This window comes from Bos indicus x Bos taurus, chromosome 8 (assembly GCF_003369695.1).
Source record: "Bos indicus x Bos taurus breed Angus x Brahman F1 hybrid chromosome 8, Bos_hybrid_MaternalHap_v2.0, whole genome shotgun sequence".
NCBI lineage: Eukaryota > Metazoa > Chordata > Mammalia > Artiodactyla > Bovidae > Bos > Bos indicus x Bos taurus.
In genome coordinates, this window is record NC_040083.1 from 69,180,663 (window position 1) to 69,204,006 (window position 23,344).

General features: G+C 54.5%; 2 protein-coding genes across 6 annotated transcripts; both read right to left on the bottom strand.

The window, feature by feature from the left end:
* Positions 1–619: 619 nt before the first annotated feature.
* REEP4 (receptor accessory protein 4) lies at positions 620–4,675 on the bottom strand. Of its 5 annotated transcripts, none has more exons than XM_027549840.1 (8): positions 4,152–4,673; positions 3,246–3,318; positions 2,790–2,866; positions 2,581–2,701; positions 2,050–2,163; positions 1,512–1,647; positions 1,205–1,359; positions 620–1,108 (listed from the first exon to the last, which is right to left on the bottom strand). In XM_027549840.1, the coding sequence occupies exons 1-8, from the start codon at positions 4,181–4,183 to the stop codon at positions 1,043–1,045; spliced, it is 774 nt and encodes a 257-aa protein (XP_027405641.1). In that variant the 5' UTR covers positions 4,184–4,673; the 3' UTR covers positions 620–1,042. The 5 variants fall into 5 exon arrangements, with proteins under 5 accessions (XP_027405641.1, XP_027405640.1, XP_027405638.1 ...); XM_027549839.1 differs by lacking the exon at positions 4,152–4,673 and adding an exon at positions 3,424–4,140 and having other exon boundaries at positions 1,512–1,676; XM_027549837.1 differs by lacking the exon at positions 4,152–4,673 and adding an exon at positions 3,424–4,136.
* Positions 4,676–9,019: 4,344 nt separating this feature from the next.
* LGI3 (leucine rich repeat LGI family member 3) lies at positions 9,020–16,945 on the bottom strand. The gene is made up of 8 exons (XM_027549844.1): positions 16,651–16,945; positions 15,756–15,827; positions 14,905–14,976; positions 14,516–14,587; positions 14,340–14,411; positions 12,915–13,084; positions 12,618–12,782; positions 9,020–11,706 (listed from the first exon to the last, which is right to left on the bottom strand). Exons 1-8 carry the CDS (start codon positions 16,854–16,856, stop codon positions 10,889–10,891), a joined length of 1,647 nt encoding a protein of 548 aa, XP_027405645.1. The 5' UTR covers positions 16,857–16,945; the 3' UTR covers positions 9,020–10,888.
* Positions 16,946–23,344: the final 6,399 nt, after the last annotated feature.

Below are 23,344 nucleotides of genomic sequence, written 5' to 3' on the forward strand. Positions count from 1 at the left end.
GAGGGCCTTTGGAGGCAGGGCCAGGGTTCTTGTATCATCCCTCCAGCCAGCCAGCGGCCAGGCCCCTGCAGGGGCAAGGCTCTGCTCAGCCTCCAAGCCCCGCCCTCCTTGACCTGGAAGCTGAGGGCAAACCAGATTCTGGCAGCTGCTGCCCTCTCGTGGCCACTCCATAGAGGTGCAATGTTCCGTCCGTCAACCTGAAGGTTTGCAGACCCAGACACCCCTGGAGGTGCCCAGAGGCCTGGCAGGCCCTTGGAGGAAATCGGCCTCCCCAGGCCTAATCTGCGCATAGCTCAAGCTAATCCCCTGTGAGATTATCGTGCTACCTGAGGTCCACACCTTCACTCCCACTGTTTTCTACTTCCCACGAAGGCCTGCTTCCACCTCCTCCTGACTGCTTTGTTAGACTGTCCCCTTCCAGGGCTGTCCCCCAACTCTCCTATCTCTGAGGTCCCCAGGAGCTTTCCATGACAGTATTTTCCACACCACAACTATCTGTCAATGGCCATCTGGCCCTGTGGTCTCAGGCCTTTCAGCACTGGTCCTAGGCCCTGACTGGCCTGTGGCGGGCTGTTTAATAACATGTGCTGTGAGGACAAGGACTACAAACCAGAAGAGATGGAGCACTTTTATGAATTTATTTATCAAAACTTCCACAAACCTAGCCTCATTCACCAACACAAACCGTACAATCAGCAACCTCCCCAACCCCCCCCACACACAGGCCTTGGAAAAGGCTGTCAAGTACTTTAAAGGACAGGAAGGAAGTAACACAGCTGGGTGACCTTTGGGTTTCATTTTCCAGGGGTCTGGGGAGGGCTCTGGTCCCACATCTGGGAAGGTAGAGGGACGAGGAAGGCAATAAATAGAACCGTAAGCCCAGCCTGCTTTGGTACATCGTGGGTGCGGCCCTGCATGTGGCCAGGAACCGTCAGCAAGAGCCAGGAGGGCCAGGAGGGCTGCTGGTACAGCCAGAGGTCCCTAGGAAGGGCCCCAGCGCCCCGCAGGGCAGGAGGTAAGACCCGGCCTGGCTCCGCAGACCCTAGCTGTCCATGTCTGAGGGTGCGGTCTTTTTTCTTGTCCGAACCTTCAGGGAGCGTGAGGTGCCCTGTCGGGGGAGAGAAGGCAGGCACATTGTGAACAGTCGGGGCTGCGGCGGCGGTAAGGACAGCCCCCCCTCCCTCGTGCCTGCCTCACCACCGACCTCCCGGGCCAGAGGCTTCCTCTTGATCACACGCAGGCTCTGGCTGCGGCCCAGCGGCTTCTCTCGGGGCCGGGCTGGTGGCTGGGGGACCACTTCCGTGTCGGACCAACACTCATTATCAGTGTCACTGTCTCGCAAGCCCCCTGCCCGGTACCCTGTGTGGAGGAGAAGGAGCCAGGAGGCAAAGCTAGGCATTGACACAGTCTGAGGGCTGGGGGCAGGCTGAGCCAGGCTTTCCTCCAGCCCCAGGGGAGGAAGCCATTCCTCTCTCTGGGGGGCACTGTTTCAGGTCCCTCTGCCCACTCACCGATAGGTGGCCTGCGGTGGGGTACCTGGTCCTCCAGGTAGAGGGGATCCTGGTAGGTGGGGGCAGGGCCATCGGGGATGGTACGCAGGTCCTGCATGGAGAAGCTCCGCAGCTTCCCGGCCAGTGCACCCTGACTCTGCAAGGGAGCAGGAGCCGCTGCACCACCTGATGGAGGGGGCAGGGCTTCGGGCAGAAGGGGCCTCAGGCAGGGGAGCTGCCCAGGGAAATAAAGGCTGACCTGAGAGCAATCCCTGGGGCACAGGCCCAAAGGCAACATGGCAACCCTTCTAGTCCTGTGCCGGGGCGCCAACAGCAAGGTTGGGCCCAGAGACAAGGAGCCGCGGCTACAGTCAATGTTAGAGCGAGAAAGTCTGAACTTCAGCTCCATGCTCCCGCCAACACCCCAACCTGTCACCTCTCACCCTGGCTCCCTGGAATGGACAGCTGCTATCCCTTGGCTCCCTGACTGAGAGCTGGACCTGCCCAAAGGGCCCTGGGGATGGGGGTAGGGCTGTTGGAAGGCTGGGGCCCAGGGCACCTTGGTAGCAGCCTGCACAGCAGCAGAGGCGGCAATGTTGAGGCCCCGCTTCCCAAAGCTGAGCACTGTCTCGTAGCTGCGCTCCTTGGCTTGCACGATGTAGGTGTCGATTTCCTGCAGATGGTATGTTGGGGAGGAAAGCTCAGGCGGACCGCCCGGGTCACTCCTGTACGGACCCGGAGAAACCACTGGGAGTCACGGCTCCTGGTCCACCCCATCCACAGAGCAAAGGGCTCCCCACCCACTCACCCATTCTTCCACCTCAATGATCCACCACGCTCCAGGCTCCCCACACCATCCCCAAACCAGCTTCCAGATGGTGTTTTACACCCTCCAAAGATCATTCACCTGTGTACCCATTTGATTAGCCCAGAAGAGGAAGAAGGCAAGGCTCTGTCAAGGTCCCACAGTTCAACAGCAGCAGGACTGGGATTAGAGCCCAGATGTTCCCCAGCGTCTCAAGCCCCAAATCCAGGGCTCCTCCCCTTGCACCCACCCCTACACTGCCCACCCTGCCTCCCCCTGGGGTACCTTCTCATGGCGAGACAAGGATGGGTGGACAAACTTTCGGTAAAGCATGCTGGCCCCCCTGGTGTAGGGCGAAAGCAGCCACAGCACAAACGCCATCTTGATCTCGTAGTAGAAAGGGAACCTGTGAGAGCAGAGGGGCAAGGTCCACCAGGGAGCCAGGCCAGGGAGAGCCAGCCCCTCCCCGCAGCCCACAGAACTGGTGCCCGTACCAGGAAATAAAGATGTCTGTGAAGGTCTCCACCGCCATGAAGAGTGCAAAGACGATCCAGTACATCATCCATCGGACCTGGATAGGGTGGGGTGGGGGGAGAGATCAGAAGCCAGAAGCTGAACCGGCAATACCAACTCCCCTGTCCTGGGCTGACCCAGTCCATAGATTCCAGAAAGCCCTTCCCACTGCATTCCCCTGGCACTTGGCTGGCCTTACAGAATTGCCTCTGAGAAACTGCCACTCATTCCTGTACCCACCCTCAATCAGCTTCACCCACAAGATCTTACAAAGAACCTCAACAGCCCACCCTCCACCCACGCCCATGCTGCTTCAGGATATACCACCAGATTATACCCCTGAAAAAGAGGGAGCCCAGCTTGGACCCCACATACCTCGCCAAATCCTACCACACCCCTCACATGAGCTGAGCCCTCCTGCCCATCCCCACACTCACATATTCACGAATGTTCTTGGTCTTCACAGCCTTGTAGGAAGCATAAGCTGGGTACAGCATCCCAAACACCAGCCTGAAGAGCAGCCCCCAAAACAGAGGAGAAGTGTGAGGGGCACCATTCCCCACACCCCTGCCAGGTGGCTGCCTCCCCCCCGACCCAGGTTCAAGGCAGCAGTACCTGCCCTGTTCTTCCAGCTTGGCTTGCACAACCTGTGCCTGAGTCAGTGCCCTGGAGGCCACCTCCCTACCCTGCTGTTTACAAACACCCCAAGCCTGCTCAGGCCTGCAAAAGTGGCCCATGGGTGCATGATGCAGGGAGAGCACAAGGTGGGTGGGAAGCAGGCTTCGGAGCTGTGAGAACACCAGGCTGATTCCACCAGGCTGATTCCTCCCCTGGACGTGTCATCAGGCGCAGGGCCATCAGATCCGGCAGTGCCAGGTGGCAGACAGAGATATTTCAGCCAGGTGCTGGAGTACCCAAAGGTGACAAGTAGGATTGAGTGGGGAGGCTGAGGCCAGGGTGGTGAGTCACGTGAATGACTACTCAGTTGGGAAGCGCCCACAACGTGCCACATCTTGTGTCTGCCAAGGGGCTGCTGGCCGGCCTGTGGTCCTCTCTCTCCCACGCACCTGCCTGCAATGCCTGTCTGACTGCAAGGGGTTTCGCCTGGCCGTCAGCCAAGTAGGCTTGAGGGTGGGGGTACCAGCACGCGCTCCCCCCCCCCCCGCCCCCCGCATGCCTTGTGCAGGTCCACAAATCCGTTAACCCTTGCAGTGAATGTTGGAAGGAGGGGAAAGGTGTAAGGGAGCTCAGAAAGCCCCCTTTCCACCTGACATTCCCAGTTTCCGCCCCAGGGGCAGGTTGAAACCCAGGGACAGAGGGAGTATTAGAACGGCCATACTCACACCACCAGGCGACAGATCATCCACGACACCATTCTGCAGCCTTGGGAAGGATGGGAGATCCCTCCAGGAAGACGCCCAGAGGGACGCTCACGCCACGGTGGAGGTGTAGGAACCACAGGGGCGCTAGGCTTGCCCCTTTGTGGAGGCGAAGCCCGCCGCTCACTAACTCCGCGGTGCGGAAAGCCTGAGGAAAGGGGAGATGAGCGGGCCGGGGCAGGCAGGACCGACTCGGGAGCCGGTACCCGCCAGCGCGCTCTTCCGCCCCGCCGAGCCGCTCTGACAGTTACAGCTCTGACCCGCACTTCCTGCTCCGGAGAACGAAGCGTTCGGCCCTTGCCAGGGGCGCTGCAGGTCCCGGGCCAGGGGTGGCTGGTCTCAACCTGCGCTCGTGCGGGTCCCCGGGATCTCAGTGCGCCGGGCCACCGGCACCGGCTTCGGGGCGGAGTTTGCAACTCACTTGAAAGTTGCACGGAACTGGGCGCTGCCCAACCCCAGGTCTCCGGCGCGGGGCGCAGGCGCAGAGAGGCTCCGGAGGGGGCGGGGCGAGGTCAGGGAGGCGAGAGGCCTGCCCCTTAAAGTGGCGATGCTCAGCCGTCTCGCGGCTGGGGCCCGTAGGTTGGCTGCTAAATCACTTCAGTCGTGTCCGACTCTGTGCGACGCCATAGACGGCAGCCCACCAGGGTCCCCCGTCCCTGGGATTCTCCAGGCAAGAACACTGGAGTGGGTTGCCATTTCCTTCTCCAATGCATGAAAGTGAAAAGTGAAAGTGAAGTCGCTCAGTCGTGTCCGACTCTTAGCGACCCCCTGGACTGCAGCCCACCAGGCTCCTCCGTCCATGGGATTTTCCAGGCAAGAGTACTGGAGTGGGGTGCCATTGCCTTCTCCACCATAGGTTGGAGTAGCCCTCGAAATGGGAAATGTGGAGGTGGGAAGCGGAAACAAAAAGGTGGGGCCGGGGGAGGAAGAAACTAAAGAAATTCGGAGACTTGACTTTCCGGGGATCTTTATTGGCTCCCGTCTTTTACCTCGTTTTCCCGCCCTCTGTAAGATGGGAATGGGAGTGAGATGGGTGGAGGTCCCGGGTTAGAGGCTCCGTCGAGAACTAAAGGAGGTTTGGCTGAGCGCCAGCAAATCTGGCTCTTAAAAGCACTAGGCCAGGAGATGGGTAAGCGCTTCAAAGATGCTGAGGTGACCTAGACAGAAAGCGGAGAGGACTCGGAGGAGAGGGAATCTGAGGGACTCATCACCTCCATCCCAACTCATCCTGAAGGGTGGGCTGCAGGAGTTGACTTCTCCCACGTCCCTGGGCAGGCAGATTTGAGAGATTCTGGGTGAAGTCCTCAGTCCATCTTCCCCCAAAGTTTGAAATGCCACCTATTTTTGTGAGTCAAGAGCACAGATATCCCTGAGAGCTTTAGTATCAAGAATCGCCACTTTGTAGTGCATTTTTGAGCTCAAGGCTTGAACTTTACAAGACCCCTTTTTACCATTTAGGAAGTAGGCTCAATGGTGGAAAGTAACTTGCTCAAGGGCACCTGATGGTGTTTGCCGGTGGACTATAAACAAATGTTTGGCTCAGCCTTCTTTTGAGGGCAGCTCTAAGAAGGGACAGGTAATGGGAAAGCTCCTCTAGGAGGAAGGTATATCTGGAAGAAGGTGGGAGGCTAAAAGAGAAAATTTGCAACATTGTAACATATATATTAGTATATATGTCACTTGACTGAGTGATATATACATATATATATATATATATATATATAAGTGGTAGTCACTCAGTCATATCCCCCTCTTTGTGACCCCATGGACTGTAGCCACCAGACTCCTCTTTCCATGGAATTCAGGAAAGAATACTGGAGTGGGTAGCCATTCTCTTCTCCAGGGGATCTTCTTGATCGAGGGATTGAACCCAGGTCTCCCTCATTGCCAGCAGATTCTTTACCATCTGAGCCACCAGGGAAGCCATATATCTATTTCAATAAAAATTATTTTTGAAAAAACAAAAGGCAATCTTTGCTGCTTCTACAGCGTTGCAGGTGGGGTTACATTCTTGGTACCTCTTCTGCTAGGTGCCCCATTCCTCCTCCTGGACATGGGGAGCACGTCACCCACCCCCGACCCAGCACGGCCTCTTCACTGCCTCACAGAGCTAAAGTGAGGGTGACAGCGGAGCTGCCCAGAGCTGTGGGGGCAGGAAGCTTGGGCAGTTACTACTTTTTGTTACAGCCATAGTCAACCCTCACCATCTATCAGAAGGATGGAGTAGCTAATGATGGAGGCCAGGGAAAGGAGGCTTCTTGGGAATAAATAAACACTCAGTGATTATACAGTCATAATTATGATCATCAGTTTTATTGGTACTGTTGAGTAGGAGAGCTTGCAGTGAAACTGGCCCACAGGAGAAACTACCCCCAAGGCCCTGATGCCTCCTTCTCTTCGCCCTCACCTGCTCACATTGTTTGGAGCTCCCACCTAGACTGGAGGAACAAGAACCATCCAGGGCTAAGGTGCTGGCAAGAAGGTCCTGACCGCCATGCAACATTGTAACAAAGGTGAAAAATATCCTTGTCTTCTTGGGGTAGAAGGATGTGATTGATCCTCTGGACAGCCAGGAGGAGCAGGTTGGAGAAGTGCACAAAAGGGAAAGGACATTGATTCTTCTGGAAATAAAGCTGCCTGGGCTGACTATGTGCATGTGAACCTCCAGCAGCCTTCAGTACTTGCTGCAGATCTGCCTCTCCTCCCCTACCCTCGATGCCTTCCAGAGTCACCTGACCTCAGCATCACAGGCCTCGCTTTACCCCCATTCACTGGAGAGGAGCTCCCCCGTGCCCACTCTAAGCCAACCCAACTGGGACCATCTCTCAAAGGGAGACTCTTGGTCCCAATGACTGTGCTAGGAAAATGTAAGAGACAATATGCCAGAGGTCTGTGGCTGAAAGCAGAGCTCAGCAGGGAGGGGTGTAAGGCTGACAGCTGAGGGGGGTTACCCTCCTGGGCTTTGGCAGAGTAAGTGGACTCTGCCTCTCACGCCCTTTGGTCCTGAGCTGTTGACACAGTCACCCGGTTACACTAGGTTGCTAAGCAGCTCTCTGGACATACAGATGACCTGCCCTTGGCAGGTGACCATGCAGGCATATGGTGGGTTCCAGCCCTGCCTTGTGCAAAAAGCTGGTCATTCAGGAGGGGGAGTGTCTCTCATCCCCAGGAGGTGCCCTGGTGGGGGGTGGGGAGTGACAGTCAGAGTGATGTTTATCTTTCTGCTACTACTGCTGCTGCTGCTAAGTCGCTTCAGTCGTGTCCGACTCTGTGCGACCCCATAGACGGCAGCCCACCAGGCTCCCCTGTCCCTGGGATTCTCCAGGCAAGAACACTGGAGTGGGTTGCCATTTCCTTCTCCAACGCATGAAAGTGAAAAAATAAAGTGAAGTCGCTCAGTCGTGTCCGACTCCTAGCGACCCCATGGACTGCAGCCCACCAGGCCCCTCCATCCATGGGATTTTTCAGGCAAGAGTACTAGAGTGGGTTGCTATTGCCTTCTCCGGTTTATCTTTCTACTGGGTGACAAAATGCCAACATGTCTAGAAGACTCAACCCACTTTCCCTGGCAACCTCTCCCCTGGCACAGGATGAGACCCCATTTGAAAAAGTAGGACAGGCATTCCTAGGACAGTGTGGCTGGGGGACCCGAGAGGTACCTGCTAAGCCAAGAGCACGTGAATGTGGTTTCAGAAGGTGGAAACCCAGACATATCATCTATGAGGTTCCCTGTTGTGAGAAGTGGGCATCTGAGGCTAACGGTAAGATGTAGGGTACAGGGGCTCTGTGAAGATAGAGAAGGACAGGGAAGCCTGGCGTGCTGCAGTCCATGGGGTCACAAAGAGTCGGGCATGACCTAATGACTAAACAACAACAGGGGCTCTGAGACTGAAGATGGGTAGAATCCTAATCCATAGAAAGCAGGTCTCCTCAAAGATCAGCCTTCTCCCTGCCATTAAACAGTCTTCTGTGAGACACTTGGGTATCTCATAGAGTCCTACAACCAAAAAAGTCTTAGCTTTGTGCCAGACACACGATTCTAAGCGTCATACACACATTGTTGTTGTTCAGTAGCTCAGTTGTGTCCGACTCTTTGCGGCCCCATAGACTGCAGCATGCCAGGCTTCTCTGTCCTTCACCATATCCCAGAGTTTGCTCAAACTCATATCCATTGAGTCACGGATGCAATCCAACCATCTCGTCCTCTGCCACCCTCTTCTCCGTTTGCCTTTGATCTTTCCCAGCATCAGGGTCTTTTCCAATGAGTTGGCTCTTCACATCAGGTGGCCAAAGTATTGGAGCTTTAGCTTCAGCATCAGTCCTTTCAATGAATATTCAGGGTTGATTTCCTTTAGGATTGACTGGTTTAATCTCCTTGCTGCCCAAGGGACTCTCAAGAGTCTTCTCCAGCACCACAATTCAAAAGCATCAATTCTTTGTTGCTTAACTTTCTTTATGGTCCAACTCTCACATCGGTACAAGACTACTGGAAAAACCATCGTTTTGACTATATGGACCTTTGTCGGCAAAGTGATGGCTCTGCTTTTTAATATGCTGTCTCGGTTTGTCATAGCTTTCCTTCCAAGGAACAAGCATCTTCTAATTTCATGGCTGGAGTCACCATCCACAGTGATTTTGGAGCCCAAGAAAATAAAATGTCACTGTTTCCATACATACATCAACATATTATAAATCTAATGCATTCAAATCTCACACTAACCCTGTCAGGTAGGTAGCATGGTTAGCCACATTTTTTAGATGAGGAAACTGAGATTCAGATAGGTGAAGGAACATGCTTGAGACCTCCCAGCTAGTAAGTGGCACAATCAGGATCAGGCAAAGTAGGTTTTATTATCTACTTTACAGAAAGAGACGCTCAGCTGGGGGAAATCAGTCCACTTGCTTGACATCTCACACCAGGTCTGAGGGTGGCAGCCATGATGCATGTTTGTCCAGCAGAGGGAGATGGAGAGGAGACCAACCACTGAGCTGGTCCTTAGCCCTATTGGTTGGACTTGACCTGACCGAGGGACAGACAATGGGCCCCAAGACTGTGATCTCCAGGAAGGAACACTTGGCCGTGAGTCAGCCCCAGGTGATCGAGACTAGTCATACTGGCCCAGCAGCTGAGTGTCATCAGCGTGAACTCCTGACCCCAGCACCAGCTGACCCTGGGATGCTTACTCCTTCCTTAGAGGGAGGGGAGCAGGGAGGAAGGGGGTCTGACATCTGATGCTGGCCCCCTCTAAGCATCAGGGACAGAAAACACAGCTTTGTTCTTAAGGAAATAGGAGCTGCAGATCATCATCATTGATACCTGAGAGCCGTCAGTGGGGTGGGATTTTTATTTGAAACAAGTGAATCAGATCATTGCCCCCAAGTGCCTCTGGGCATCTTGCTACCTGGGGGTCCTCACACCATCTGGGCACAGGGAAGAGCCTCCCCACCCTGTGCCTCCCCCACCAGTTCTGCATCTCAGAGCCTTCTATTCCCAGTGTACAGCAGAGGGCAGCAGAAGCTTGGCTGTCAGGAGCCGCTTCCTCTGGACCCTCCTTCCCTCTCTCCCCACTCCAAGATTCAGCTTGCACTGAAAGGCAGTGCTTTTGGGGTGTGTCTCTGTGGTTCAGAGGGGTGCCAGGGCCCCCAGGGTGCTCTCCACTCCTGGCACCTGCCCAGATACCTCAGGTGCTTGGCCAGCCCTTGGACACACTCAAAGGAGCCCATACAGCACAGGGTCCATGTCCCAAAGGTAGGGCTGAACCCAGAGGGTGGTCAGAGGCAGGGGCAGCTACAGGAAAGAAAAGCAGAAGGCCTTTACCTGGGTGGTCTCCTGTCCCCCAGTGAACCAGATTCAGGGTGAGAGAAGGAAACTCCAGTGGGAACAGAGACAGCGCTGGGAAGAAGTCAGGGTCAGCTGTTGTTATTGCTTCAGGGGGAGGGGTTTTGCCCCCCAGGAAGTCCGGCTGGTACCCAGAGGCTGGTACCACCATTCCCATCATTATCAGCCATGGGGTGGGCACACCAGGGGGTGAGTGGAGGAGGACCGGTACTATGAGCCCCTCCAGGAAGAGAGGCAAGGTCACAGAGCAGACCCCCTTCAGGCAGCACTGAAGCTGTACATGTGCACACAGAGATGGGCATGTAGACAGATGTGTGTGCATGTCACTGAAGAAGGGTGTCCAAGTCCACATGTGCCTGCGGAGGGCGCGTGGCGTGGGAGAGTGTGCCCGGCAGCAGAAGGATGTGGCCACGGGCTGCAATGCGGAGCACGAGCAGGTAAACAGACACCTGGAGCACCAACAGGAAAGGCCAGAGGGTCCGAAGGATAAGCCAAAGAGCAGGAGGGAGCAGTTCAGCCTCCCTCCCTCCCTCCCAGGACCCCTCCCCAGGCCAGAGCACGTGGAAGGCAGCAGAGCGAGGGCGGCTGCGGGCGGGGTCAACAGGCGTCCATACGTGGGAGGGCACTGGGCGCTGGGTTGCCAGGTGCGCGCACAAGTCTTCATGCTGATTCCAGTGAAGATGAAGGGGCATCCCTGGGCTATAGTTCATGGTGCGGCCCGTGCTCAATGGGGTGTGTACACGTGAGAGACGTGTCATGGATGGGCTGTGTGTGTCTTCCCACAAGCGCATATGTGGCTCACCTGGAGGCTCCCACCCAGCCTCCGGTGTTGCCCGAGGAACCCGGAGGCCCCCAAAGCCCCCTAGGCACTGAGGTCCACCACCACATGTCGGTACACCAGAGTCTGTCCCTTGAAGCTGGGCGCCAGGAGCAGCTGGGCATCCCCAGCTGGCATGTAGCAGAAAGCCCGGGGGGCCTGCACTGCCAGCTCTTGGAACCGCACAAACTTCTGCCGTCCCTCATCCCACTGGTAGATCTGCGTGAAGGAGAAGTCGCTGCCTAGTGCCAGGTAGCGGCGGCCGCCCACCAGGAAGGGTTGCAGGGCCAGCGAGCCCCGGGAGGGCAGGGCCTGCACCTCGGAGAAGCGGGCACCCTCCCAGCGCAGGATCTTGGAGTCACCAATGTAACGGCTGAGGCACAGGTAGCTATCGCGGCCTGCACGGAAGTGTTTCACTGCCTGGGCATCAGGCACCTGGGTCACCTCACCCTGAGCCACAAACTGCTTCTGGGTGCGACTCCACTGATAGATGACGGGAGCCTGCGAACTGCTGGACACGATCAGACGTGGCTTTCCCTCACCATCCACGAATTCCAGGTCAGTGTCACGGTGCCAGGGGTGCAGGGCCTGGTGGGAGTAGAAGCCGTTCTGGTGCCAGCGGTAGAGGCTGGTGGCACCCGCCTTGGAGCTGTCGGCCACAGCGAAGTACCAGTCGCCGTCGATGCGGAAGGCCTCAAGGTCGTTGGGCTTGCGCACACGCTGAGGGTCAATGTCCTGCAGCTTGGTGAAGCGCGTGGTGTTGGGGTCCCAGTGGTAAATGTAAGAGCCCCCAAACAGCTGGGCCACCACCACATACAGCTGGCTGTCCACCACCATCGGCTTGCAGTGCACTGCAGAGGGGGCTGCGGGTGGAGGGGAGTGGTGTTAGGGGCCCCCCACGCCACACCCTCAGAAAAGAGGGTTGGGCCCTCCGAATAAGGCTCTCTGCTACAGCATTCTCTCCCTGCTGAATGTCCATCGTGTGCTCAATGCTTTCTAATTGTCTCACAGCTAAGAATCCATCTCACCATCACCCTCCCTTTGCCTTTGACTCCAGAGTTCCAATATAAGCTTACACTGAGCACAAAATAGGTGTTGCTAGATATTGACCAACTGAATAACCATCATGTCAGTTTATTGTGTACAAAGGCTCAGTGGTAAAGAATCACCTGCCAATGCAGGAGACACAGGTTCTATCTTTAATCCAGGAAGATCCCACAGGCTTTGGAGCAACTAACCCACTGCACCACAGCTATTAAGACTGTGCTCTAGAGCCTGGGAGCCGCAACTACTGAGCCTACCCGTGCTGACCCCATCCAGGCCACACCTGCTGAAGTCTGCGTGCCCTAGAGTCTGTGCTCCACAGTAAGAGAAGCCGCTGCAATGAGAAGCCCATGCAGCAACGAAGACCCAGCACAGCCAAAATTTAAATATAAATAAATAAGTAAATATATATATATATATATATATATATATATATATATGATTCAGCTTAGGCATCCCCTCTATCAGGAAACCTTCCCTGATTGCCCAGGGTAGGCCTCTCCTTTGGCCCCCAGAGCACTGTGGTCATATCTTCCTCCTAGCACCTATGTATTACGTGGATGTTATCTGTGTATGTATCAACCTCCCCCCTCGCCAAAAACTAGAAAAGTTCCTCTTGTGGACAGAGACCATGTCTCATCTATCCTTCTACCTGTAGGAACTCAAGGAAGAGAAACAACAGAGCCCACCCCACCCTCAGGGCCACCACTGCCAGGCCAGGCCTAGATACCTGGGATTCTATCATAGTCTCGAAGCTGCCTTTCAACATAGTCCCACTTGAGGATGGTGCAAGCGCTGGCTCCTGGCTGGGCCAGAGCCAGATAGAGATCGCTGGAGTAGAGGAAGGGCTCGGCTGACACTGCTGGGAAGGACAGCGTCTGGTACAACACGAAATCTGCAGGGATGAGGGGTTAGGGGTTAGGGTTAGGTTAGGGAGAAGGGTTAGGGCTACTTGACTGGCAAGGCAGGGCACAGGGAGCATCCCAGGGGAGACCCAGCCTGATGGCCAAGGTGGGGCATCTCCTACCTGTGGTGATGCAGTCGAACTCACGCAGCGGTAGATCCTGCACCTTGTGCTCTTGGAAACGGGGTGGGCTGGCGCAGTAGATGGGCGCCACCGTGGTGTTGGTGTGTGCCAGCCACTCCACCAGCCACTTCACCTTGCAGTCACAATTGAGCGAGTTGCCCCGCAGGTCCCTGGATCATGAGGGTGATGGAGGAGGCACAGAGAGGGGCAGGCTCTCAGCTGCTCTGCCCACCCAGGCCCTCTAGGTTTTCAGTAGATGTTGGCAAGGCTGCTGCTGGTTGCTCACGTGGCATCTTTGTGCCGGTCAGAGAATGGTCCCCCACGGGGTGGGCTCAGCCCTGCAGACACGTGCTTGACCAGGAGAGTACAGGCTGAGTTTCAGCCCCTACTTGCCTCCTTGGCCAGGTGCCTTTTCCTGTGTAAGACTTCCACATCTATCTGTTTCATCCCCGTTCCTCCAAACCTTCCTCAGTCTGGGGCTTTTGTTTTCTTGTAGAAATACTGATCAATGACTGTGGCTATGCTACTGGACTTTAACACAGATTCAAATCAAACATATGTTCTAAAAGCACATATTCAAAAAGTACATCGTAGGAGGGAGGCTCAAGACAGAGAGGTGAAGTGAAGTGAGGTCGCTCAGTCGTGTCCGACTCTTTGCAACCCCATGGACTGTAGCCTATCAGGCTCTTCCGTCCATGGGATTTTCCAGGCAAGAGTGCTGGAGTGGATTGCCATTTCCTTCTCCAGGGGATCTTCCCAACCCAGGAATCGAACCCTGGTCTCCCACATTGCAGGCAGACACTTTACCGTCTGAGCCACCAGGGAAGTCCCAAGACGGAGAAGACATACGTATACTGATTGGTTTCCCAGGGGTTGCTAGTGGTAAAAAAAACCCCTCTGCCTATGCAGAAGACGTAAGAGATGAGGGTTTGATCCCTGGGTGGGGAAGATACACTGGAGGAGGGCATGGCAACCCACTCCAGCATTCTTGCCCGGAGAATCCTATGGACAGAGGAGCACGGCGGGCTACAATTCATAGGGTGGCAAAGAGTCAGACACGACTGAAGCAACTTGGCATGCACAGAGCTGATTTGCGTTGCTGTACAGCAGAAACCAACACAACGTTTTAAAGAAATTATCCTCCATTTAAAAATAGATTAAAAAATAAAATACTTACCAAATTGGAAAAAATATACACATAATGTCTTGCATGCATTTTAAGAGGGTCCACAAATGCCTTGAAGAACCTCAACTTGAAAGGCTACCAATCTCTGTATAAATCAACCTAGCCTTCTCCCCGCCCAAACCTAAACCCTCCCAGGCTGTCAAGACCTTATGGTCTTCCAATTCTGGCTCCCACACTGCTCCCTCCAGGGCCACGCCCCTTTGTGCCATTGTCAACAAAAAGTAGGACTCAGGCCTTACAAGTCACTCAGGATGTCCAGGGGCCGAAAGATGTCTCTAGGCAGTGTCTGCAGGTTATTGTTGGCCAGTGAGCTGAAAGAGAGACCTCTGGGTCACCTACCTGAAGGTCATGCCCAAGGCCAAAGGCCACAGGAGACAGGGGGCTTTGGGCCAGTGTATGAGCGTGATGTACTCACAGGTGTGTCAAAGACTTGAGTCCTCGGAAGGTAAACTTGGATAATGCCCAGATGTCATTGTTCTCAATGAAGCTGGAGAAAACAAGAACTTATTTCAGCTGCCATTCAGCATCCCAGACCACTTCCCCCAACCCCAGCTGCTTCCCTATGGCCCTTCTAGATTCCATCCCATGACCCTAAGGCAGGCTTTCATTCTGAATCTGGACATGAAGCCTGTGGTGACAGGCATTCAGGTGGGATGGTTTACGCAGAGGGATGGATGAAACGACCTTCTGCTCGGGCCCTGCAGTCAGAGGATTCAAGGGCTCTCTTCCCACCTCACCCCCAGCCCTCCCCTCTCCATCTCTGTTCTCAGCCCTCCTCCCAATTCCCCTTTCCTTCCCACGCACAGATACTGCAGGTGTGACAGTCCTGTGAAGGCATTGTCTCCAATCAGTGTAAACTTGTTGGAATTGAGTAACCTGCAGAGACAAAGGCGGATTAGCGTTTCCAAGGGCACTCCTGCTGTGCCAGCTCCCAGCCAGTTGCCTCACCCCCAAGCCATGCCTCCCACCCTGGGGACCCTAGCAGAGGGTCCTGGAGCAGCCTGGGTGGCAAGTCCAGGCGGGAATCTGCTCTGGTCCCAGAAGCTCCCAGGGCCCCCATTTGCTCCTAGGGTATATCTCTCCTGTCAAGTTGGGTCCTTCCCCACAGCTCTGCCTCCCACCCTCACCCAGCTCACTCCAGTTCGTCTCAGACCGATGGCAACTTTGAGGATAACCACGTTTATCTTTTCTTGTGACTGGGGCTTCAAGCATAAATAGCTCCCTTTGGAATTCCAGACCCTCCTGTCTTCCCTCCCTTTCAGCTCCAGGCTCTCTCTTCAAACCCTGATCCTTGGGGTCACTTGTCTCTAAGGTGACCTCTCTCACCTGCACTGTCCACCCTCTGGCTCCAGCCTGAACTATCACACCCAGTTCTTTGGGGTCTCCAGAGGACACAAGTCCATTCCTAACTGGGCCCCAAATATCCTCGTTCTTTGCTTTTGTGTGCAACCTGGACCTTCCTTCCCCAAACTGCTGCTCTCTGCGCCCCTCTGGACTCTGCACTGCTTCACTATTTGTGGCTTTCCCATTGGAGCGAGAGTAAGGGACACGTGCACCTTGACCTCCACAGGCAACTTAGGATCACTCTCCTCTCCCCTCCCCCTAGTCTTCCCTTCCCCTTCCGACCCTGCCCTTCAGCGAGGCCCTGTCCATACAGGAACTGCAGCAGTGGAAGGTGGGAAAACGCTCCATCCTGGATTTCGGAGAAGGCAGCATTCACCAGCGTCCTGCAGGGGACATCTGAGGGTCAGTAACCAAGGGGAGAATACAAGACTGTGCTGGGATGGCATGAAGTGGACAGGGCAATGTCTTCTGTATACACTCGCCTTGGAAACTCCCCATGTCACCTGGCTCCACCCTCCTCCCCCTCAACCTGAGGCTATCTTTCCCTTCTCACAAGCTCATTATCATCCTCCACTACTGACTCCCTGAGCACCAAGGCCAAAAGAAGATTCCATTACCCATACCTGCTTCATCATCCAAACACCCACAGTGTGCTGGGTGCTGTTGAGGGATGGAGCACTGGGATGGGGTGGTGGATTAGCATCTTGCCCTCAGGGACCAACCACACAGCCTATCTAGTCCCTTAGGCTGCTTGCTGCAAGTGATAGGCTGGCTGGCCCCGAGCAGAGCGCTGGCGAGACCGGTGGCAGGCGTCCACCAGGGCCAGGGCACGGTAGGGGTGTATCTCCCTTCCACCCTTCCCCCTGCTGCCACCTTCCCCCTCCAAGAGGCCTTCTGTCCTTGGTATGACATCAAAGGCAGGGGCCCCCATGCTCATGTAAACAACCCCCTCCCTCCAAGTCCAGTGCCCGCACACAGTAGGTCTCATTAATGCTGATGGTGGTGATGATTCATTCTTGGCCATAAACACTCGCGTTTCCAGCCATGGCTGCTTTCCCCAGCATGACTGCAGAACTCCCAGCCAGGCTGGAGCCCTCCTGGTCCTCACACTCTGTAGAGAGGGAGCAAGGGTTCTCCCCAGAGCAGGGTTTTTGCCTTCTTCTTTCCAGCCCCCCACCCAACCACACCCCAGTCCAGAGCACTCACAGAGAGATGACCTCGGAGGGCAGGTTCCTGGGCACTGCCTTAGAGTCCACGCAGAAGGCAGTGTCCCTAGTGCAGGAGCAACTCGGGGGACAGGGGGGCGTCTTGGGGGGTCTCTTGGCGCCGACTTGCAGCATTAGGCAGAGGCCCAGGGTAGACAGCGCCAGGAGCCGGAGCCCTGAGACCCGCCTGGCCTGCAGCCCCGCCATGCTGCCTGCGAGCTCGCGGCCCCCGCCCCACCGCTCCCGGCCACCCCGTGCGGGCGCTCCCGAGCAGCCGCTGTGACAGCTAGGGTCCCCCTGGCTGTCCTCTGCAGAGCTACTCCTCCGGCCCTCGGGCGCCGGCGGCCGTCCCCGCCCCTGCTCGCTCCCGCGAGCCGAGCACTCGGAGAGATGCAGAGATGCGCGGATCCGGGGGCCGAGCCGAGGGCTGACAGGTTGGGAGGACGCGGACTGCGGCGGGCGGCGGGGGCGCGCAGGGCGGAGCGGGGGAGTCCCCGGTGTGGGGAGGGGAGTAGCCACAGAAAGGAGTGGTTGCGCCCCGGTCGGCCGCTGCGCTCCCTGCAGGCGGTCTCCGGGGCCATCTGCTCACCGGCCTGGCACCCAAAGCGGCTGGGCGCGAGGGTGTGTGTGTGTGTGTGTGTGTGTGTGCGTGCGCGCGCGCGCGCGCAAGATCTCCTTGTGCAACCTTCACACGTGCACACTTGTCTCTGCACGGACATATATTTCCCCGGGGCAGGCATTGCTACGCTTTGAATCTATGTGCCTCTGTGCTTCTATCTTGGCCCTCAGCGGCCTGTGAGCAGAGTTCGTGGCATGCCATGTGTCATAAGTGACGTGCGTTTATCTGTTCACATCTCCGAAGGCTCGTCAACAGAATGTGCCTTTGTGTCTGTGCGAACCTAAAGGGGAAATATCACTGGAGTTGGAATGGGAATGTGTGGAAATCCAGAACATTCCTCATGAGGCACAGTCTGTGGTCGAGGGTACTGGGAACGGCCTTGGGCATTTCCAGTCCAGCCCTTGGTTTAACAAAGGAGGAAACTAAAGCCCCAGTGCAGAGGAAAGCAGCCAGCCTTATCACATCTACTAGCTGCTGTGTACTCTGTGTACTTAATCGCCTCAACCTTTTGAGGTCTTTGTTATTAAACACCTTTTGCAGATAAGGAAAGTGAGACCTGTAGTACCCAAAAAAGAAAGGGACAGAGCAAGGGTTTAAAACGCACTCTGCCTGACTCCCTGGGCTCCCTGGTAGCTCAGCTGGTAAAGAATCCGCCTGCAAGGCAGGAGACTCTGGTTTGATACCTGGGCTTGGAAAATCCCCTGGAGAAGTGATAGACTCCAGTATTCTTGTCTGGAGAATCCCAAGGACAGAGGCACCTGGCAAGCTACAGTCCATGGGGTCACAGTCAGACACGATGAGTGACAGAGAACACACGACCTGACTCCAGAGCCAACAACCGTTCTACACATGGGATTTTCAAAGTCTGGTCCAGGGAGCCCAGGGGTCTGAGGACCTTCCAGGGAGTCTTTGAGGTCAAAACAATTTTCCTAATCATGTTAAGGCATTATTTGCCCTTTTCATTTTCACGCTCTTACAGAAGTACCCTGGAATTTTTCAGAGGTTACAAGACATATCTTCTATGAAATTAAAGAAATTTGCAAAAATGTAAAACAATGACATCCTGCTCCATAATTTTTTGTTTTGTAAAGTAGTTAATTTCATTACATAATTTATGTTACGTGTGCTACAAAACATTGGTATTCAGTCGCTAAGTCGTGTCTGACTCTTTGCAACCCCAAGAAGTGCAGCACGCCAGACTTCCCTGTTCTTCACTAGATATCTGCCTGAGTTTGCTCAAACTCATGTCCATTGAGTCAATAATGGCATCCAACCATCTCATCCTCTGTTGTCCCCTTCTCCTCCTGCCCCCAAATTTCCCCAGCATCCCAGGTCTTTTCCAATGGGTCAGCTCTTTGCAACAGGTGGCCAAAGTATTGGAGATTCAAATTTAGCATCAGTGCTTCCAATGAATATGCAGGGTTATTTTAACTAAATTAATTCAGTTTTTAAAATTTCTTAGTAAATATCAATATGGTAAGTATCGATAGCTGTAAGACACATAAACAAAAGCACTTTAGGGTTTTCACTACTTTTTAAGTGTTAAGGGTTCCTGAAACCAAGAAGTTTGAGAACTGCTGCTCTCTACTATGTTATTTCCCAGGGGTGTGTGTGGGGGGGGAGGATGATTGAGAGTTCACAGGTACAGTTAGGTGGATGGGCTCCCAGTTCAGTGCTCTTTCCATCAGTCCAGAAAGCCAAGATCACTGGATAGAAGATGCTTCCCCAGCTGTCCCTAGCCTCTGCCAGACAGGGATTATCTGGTGTGATCGTTAAGTCCATGTTCTCCCAGCCAGGGATGCCCCTGCCCTTGGATGCTCACTTGCTACTGCCCGTCCAGCTGCCCGTGCTGCCCTCCCCATGCCAGTTTGTGGGAAGACAAGCAGTGGGGGTGGGGAGGGTGGCCTGGGCAGCTGGACAACTGTCCCCACCCGTCCCTGGCACGGCTGTGCCCAGAACACAAAGGGCAGAGTGAATCCTGTCCCTCCCCTGCAGCTGAGGGGCCAGAAGGAGGAAAAAGAGAAGGCACACACAGGAGTGGCTACCATGGGCTTCTCCATCACTCATGGTTCTCAGAGAGCTTTAACTCAGATACAGACAGAACGGGGCAGTCTGGGTCCTATTCTTAGCCAGTGAGAAGAGGTGCCCTGGGGGGTGAAGTCCATGATGATAATCATGACGACTGAACTTGCACATCGTGATGTCATTGGATCCTTACAACAACTTGGAAAGAGGAGCAAGATAGGCTGTATTAGTTCCCTTTCACAGATGAACACGTGGGTGCATGCGAAGTTACTTCAGTCGTGTCCGACTCTTTGCGACCCCATGGACTGTAGCCCGCTGGGCTTCTCTGTCCATGGGATTCTCCAGGCAAGAATACTGGAATGGATTACCATGCCCTCCTCCAGAGGATCTTCGTGACCCAGGGATCGGACCTGCATCTCTTATGTCTCTGGCGTTGGCAGGTGGGTTGTTTACCACCTGGGAAGCCCACAGATGAATACACTAAAGCCAAGAAAGGCAGAATGACTTATCCATGGTCCCAGAGCTGAGCTTATCAGTGAAGCACTGTGTCTTCTACATACTGAGGGAATAAACTACTGACCCCTCATTAGGAGCCCTGTCATGTTTGGTGACAGTCTCATTATCACCGAGTAGAGTTACAGGTTGGCTGCATGCATGTGCCTGGCCCTGTGTGAAGCCTCGGAAAGGCATGGTCTCAGGGCTGGTCCCAAGGGCTGGCAGCCTGGTTGGGAAGAAGGGCAACACAAAACACCCACAGAGCTGAAGGGGACAGCGGTGCCTGCTAAGTGGCAGGTGAACGTGCAGGAGGGAAGGGGTGCTGTGGGTTAGGGTGGGAGCACAGAGGGGGTGCCACTGGCTCTTGCCTGGTCTTTTAGGGTGGGTGGTATTCAGAGAGGTAAAGAGGCATTGAAGGTACGCTTCCCAGCAAGGAGAAATGGCCTAAATAAAGGCCAAAAAGTGAAAAGCCTATAGCGGAGGGCTGGGATAGTGTGGGGGGAGGTGAGTTGACAACCTGCATGCTCAGCTGAAGGTCCCTTGACCCTTTTTGGAAGGAAGAAAAGAATCCCAAGACCTTCCATGTCAGTGCCAGCATGTAAATTTCCCTTATGAAACTTGAGAACACCCTTCCTTCCCCAACTTCCAAAAAGGCAAAAATGAATTAATAAAGAAAGGGATAAAAACAAAGTTGTAAGAACCACAGCCTAACGGCAGCCGGCAGGGGAGACTTTCCCCAGCAGCCAGAGATGCTGGCAAGCTCCAGGCACAGCGCCTGCTCAGAACCAGAACAAGCCCCACAGCTGGATCATGCCCCACCCACCCCCAGGATGCCCACAGGGACCCCCAAGATGCTTGCCATTCTCCTTGGTTCTCCCACTGGCCCACTGCCCATCTGGCTCAGGTCCAGTACGTGCGAGTCAGCCAATCAATCCCAGTGTTGCCAGGACAACCGGGGTGGGAGTGGGGGCCCTGGGGCCAGCAGGGGTGGGCACGGCAGGCAGGCTGTCTCCTGCATCTGGCACCTGCAGCAGCTGAGGCTGCATACAATCCCCAGAAGGATGTTTCTCCTCCCTCCTTCTTCCTGGACTCCCATCCCTTTCTTTCCCTCCTCCTAGGACACTTGCTGCTAGAGGCTTAGGCAAATATTTAAAGCAGCAGTTGGAGGTGAGGAGGGTGGTGGGAACAAACACTTCTGTCTCTCCTTTCCGGAGCTTCTCTTCTGGGACTCTCAGCTCAGATGCCATGCCGTTGTGTAACCTGGAGGCTAAAGGCTCTCCAGCTGGAGAGGGGGTCCTTGTGGAGACAAGGGAACCTGCCAGGGCTGGAGAGCTGGGGGCCAGCTCGTGACTGAAGGGCAGGGCCAAGGTGGGAGGGGGTGCCCAGCAAGGGACAGGAATTGGGGTGAAGTGTTGGAGTTCAAGTACAAGAAGAATGGGGTGAGGCCAAGAGAGGAGTGAGGTGTGGGGCTCTGACTTACACTCGAGTTAAAGTTCAGAGGTGAAGGCAATGTAGAGACCACTTGGCCCAGCAAATAGAGGGAGCTGGAGAGAAAGGAGGCAGTCATTAATTGATGTGGTTTATTACTACAAAGCAACAGAGACGACTTTGGGGAAAGAGACAGGAAAGGGGTAGAGAGGAGAAGAAGAAGATCCAGAAGCGGTTCAGATCTGAGTAAGAGCATCCTCAGGGCAAATGCAGGAACAGAGGATATAAAAAGAAGAGTGTTGAGAGGGTAGGGCGTGAGGCAGCACTAAGCAAGTGGGCTGATTCAAGGACAAGGAGATGGGGACCCCCATCAGACACCACCACCAGCCCTGTGCAAGGCTGTCTGGGCATAACTGTCTGGTGAGGAACTGCTATCAAAAGCCTCTAGCTTGGGACTTCCCTGGTGGTCCAGTGGCTAAGACTCCACACTCCCAATACAGGGGGCCCAGGTCCAATCCTTGATCAAGGAGATAGATCCTGATGCCACAATTATGATAGAAGGTCTCAAGTGCCCAGTGCAGCCAAAAAAAAAAAAAAAACCCTCCAGCTTGATCTCTGAAAATGGTTTGCTCCCTTGATGCAGAAAACCCACAGAAACATGCAAATCCAGAAGTTCAAATCTTCGTGTTCACTTTAGGAACATTCATGAAACGGCACAGGCTATCAAGGGTATGTATATCCCTAAAGCCACCAAGTATTTGAAGGATGTCACTTTAGAGAAGCAATGTGTGCTGTGCCCTTGTTCCAACTGTGGAGCTGGTTGATGTGCCCAAGCCAAACAGCGGGGCTAAACATAGGGTTGGCGACCCAAAAAGAATGCTGAGTTTTGCTGCACGTGCTTAAAAATGCAGACAGTAATGCTGAACTGAAGGGTTTCAATGTGGATTCTGTGGTCAATAAACCCCCAAGATGCCGCACAGAACTTTGCAGAGCTCACAGTCGGATTAACCCCTGTGGGACTCCCCCTGCCACACAGAGATGATCCTGACTGGGAAAAGAGCCAGTTATTCCTAAACTTGCACAGGAACTTGCGCAGAAGAGAAAGCTGTCCCAGAAGAAACTGAAGAAGCAAAAATGTATGGTCTGGAAAATAAATTCAGCATAAAATAATTGCAGGGACTTCCCTGGTGGGGAATCTGCCTGCCAATGCAGGGAACACAGATTCAATCCCTGGTCCGGGAAGATCCCACCTGCCCTGGGACAGCTAAGCTGGTGTGCCACAATTACTGAGAACTCACTCTAGAGGCAGTGCTACGCAACACAAGACGTCTCTACAACAGAAGCCTATGCAGTGCAACTAGAGAGTAGCCCCTGCTGGCTGCAACTAGAGAAAGCCTACAAGCAGCAATGAAGAACCAGCACAGCAAAAGTAAACAAATAAATACAACTTAAAAATAAATGCAAAAAAGGTAAAACCAAGTTAAAAAGAAAAACCCTTCAGCTTACAAACAAGTGCATACAAAGAAAGAAAAACTGCATGTTAGTAAGAATGTATAACTAGAAGGGACAGTTTTCAGGATTTGGGAAAGAATGACCAGGGGCATGTCTGAGGTTAGGTACAAGATGTGTGGGAGTAGGCAAAGCAGGTATACTTGAATTGAAAATCTGACACTCCCAGGAAATTTATGAACCATTTATGAAATCCTGCACTGATGCCAAAGCACCTCGTGCCTTTGGTACTGTCCCTGTGGGTCCACAAGATTTCCCCTTCCTGGAGCTTAGGCTCCAGGGGCAATTTCGAGGCAAGTCTGGGGGCAAATCTGTTGGGAAGTGTGCTGGACCCATTGAGTCTGGCCCTTGGTTGCTGAAGAGGTTCAGCCTGGCAGAAGAACAGGAAAAGCCATAAGATGGCAGGGGCAGGTGCCAGCAAGAATGGTAGGCACGCCAGGAAGACACCCACGGTGAGAGGTGTAGATTTCTCAAGGGCAAGGTTGCTCAGCTCACCCAGCTTTGCTTTCCCTGGGGCCAACAGGACTCACGCGCCAGGGCCAAGGGCCCTTAGGCGCTCTTGCAGCTGGCTTATCCGGCCCTTGGCTCTGAAGGGCCAGGAACAAACAGGCTTCAAAGC

Coding starts and splice junctions, on each gene's coding strand:
- REEP4 (XM_027549836.1), bottom strand. CDS start 3,545: ATGGGCCACTTTTGCAGGCCTGAGCAGGCTTGGGGTGTTTGTAAACAG. Junction 2,867..3,245: donor CCAAGAACATTCGTGAATAT/GTGAGTGTGGGG, acceptor CACCCTATCCAG/GTCCGATGGATGATGTACTG. Junction 2,702..2,789: donor ACAGACATCTTTATTTCCTG/GTACGGGCACCA, acceptor CTGCTCTCACAG/GTTCCCTTTCTACTACGAGA.
- LGI3 (XM_027549844.1), bottom strand. CDS start 16,856: ATGGCGGGGCTGCAGGCCAGGCGGGTCTCAGGGCTCCGGCTCCTGGCG. Junction 14,588..14,904: donor CTGTCACACCTGCAGTATCT/GTGCGTGGGAAG, acceptor TGTTTTCTCCAG/CTTCATTGAGAACAATGACA. Junction 11,707..12,617: donor AGACTATGATAGAATCCCAG/GTATCTAGGCCT, acceptor CTCCACCCGCAG/CCCCCTCTGCAGTGCACTGC.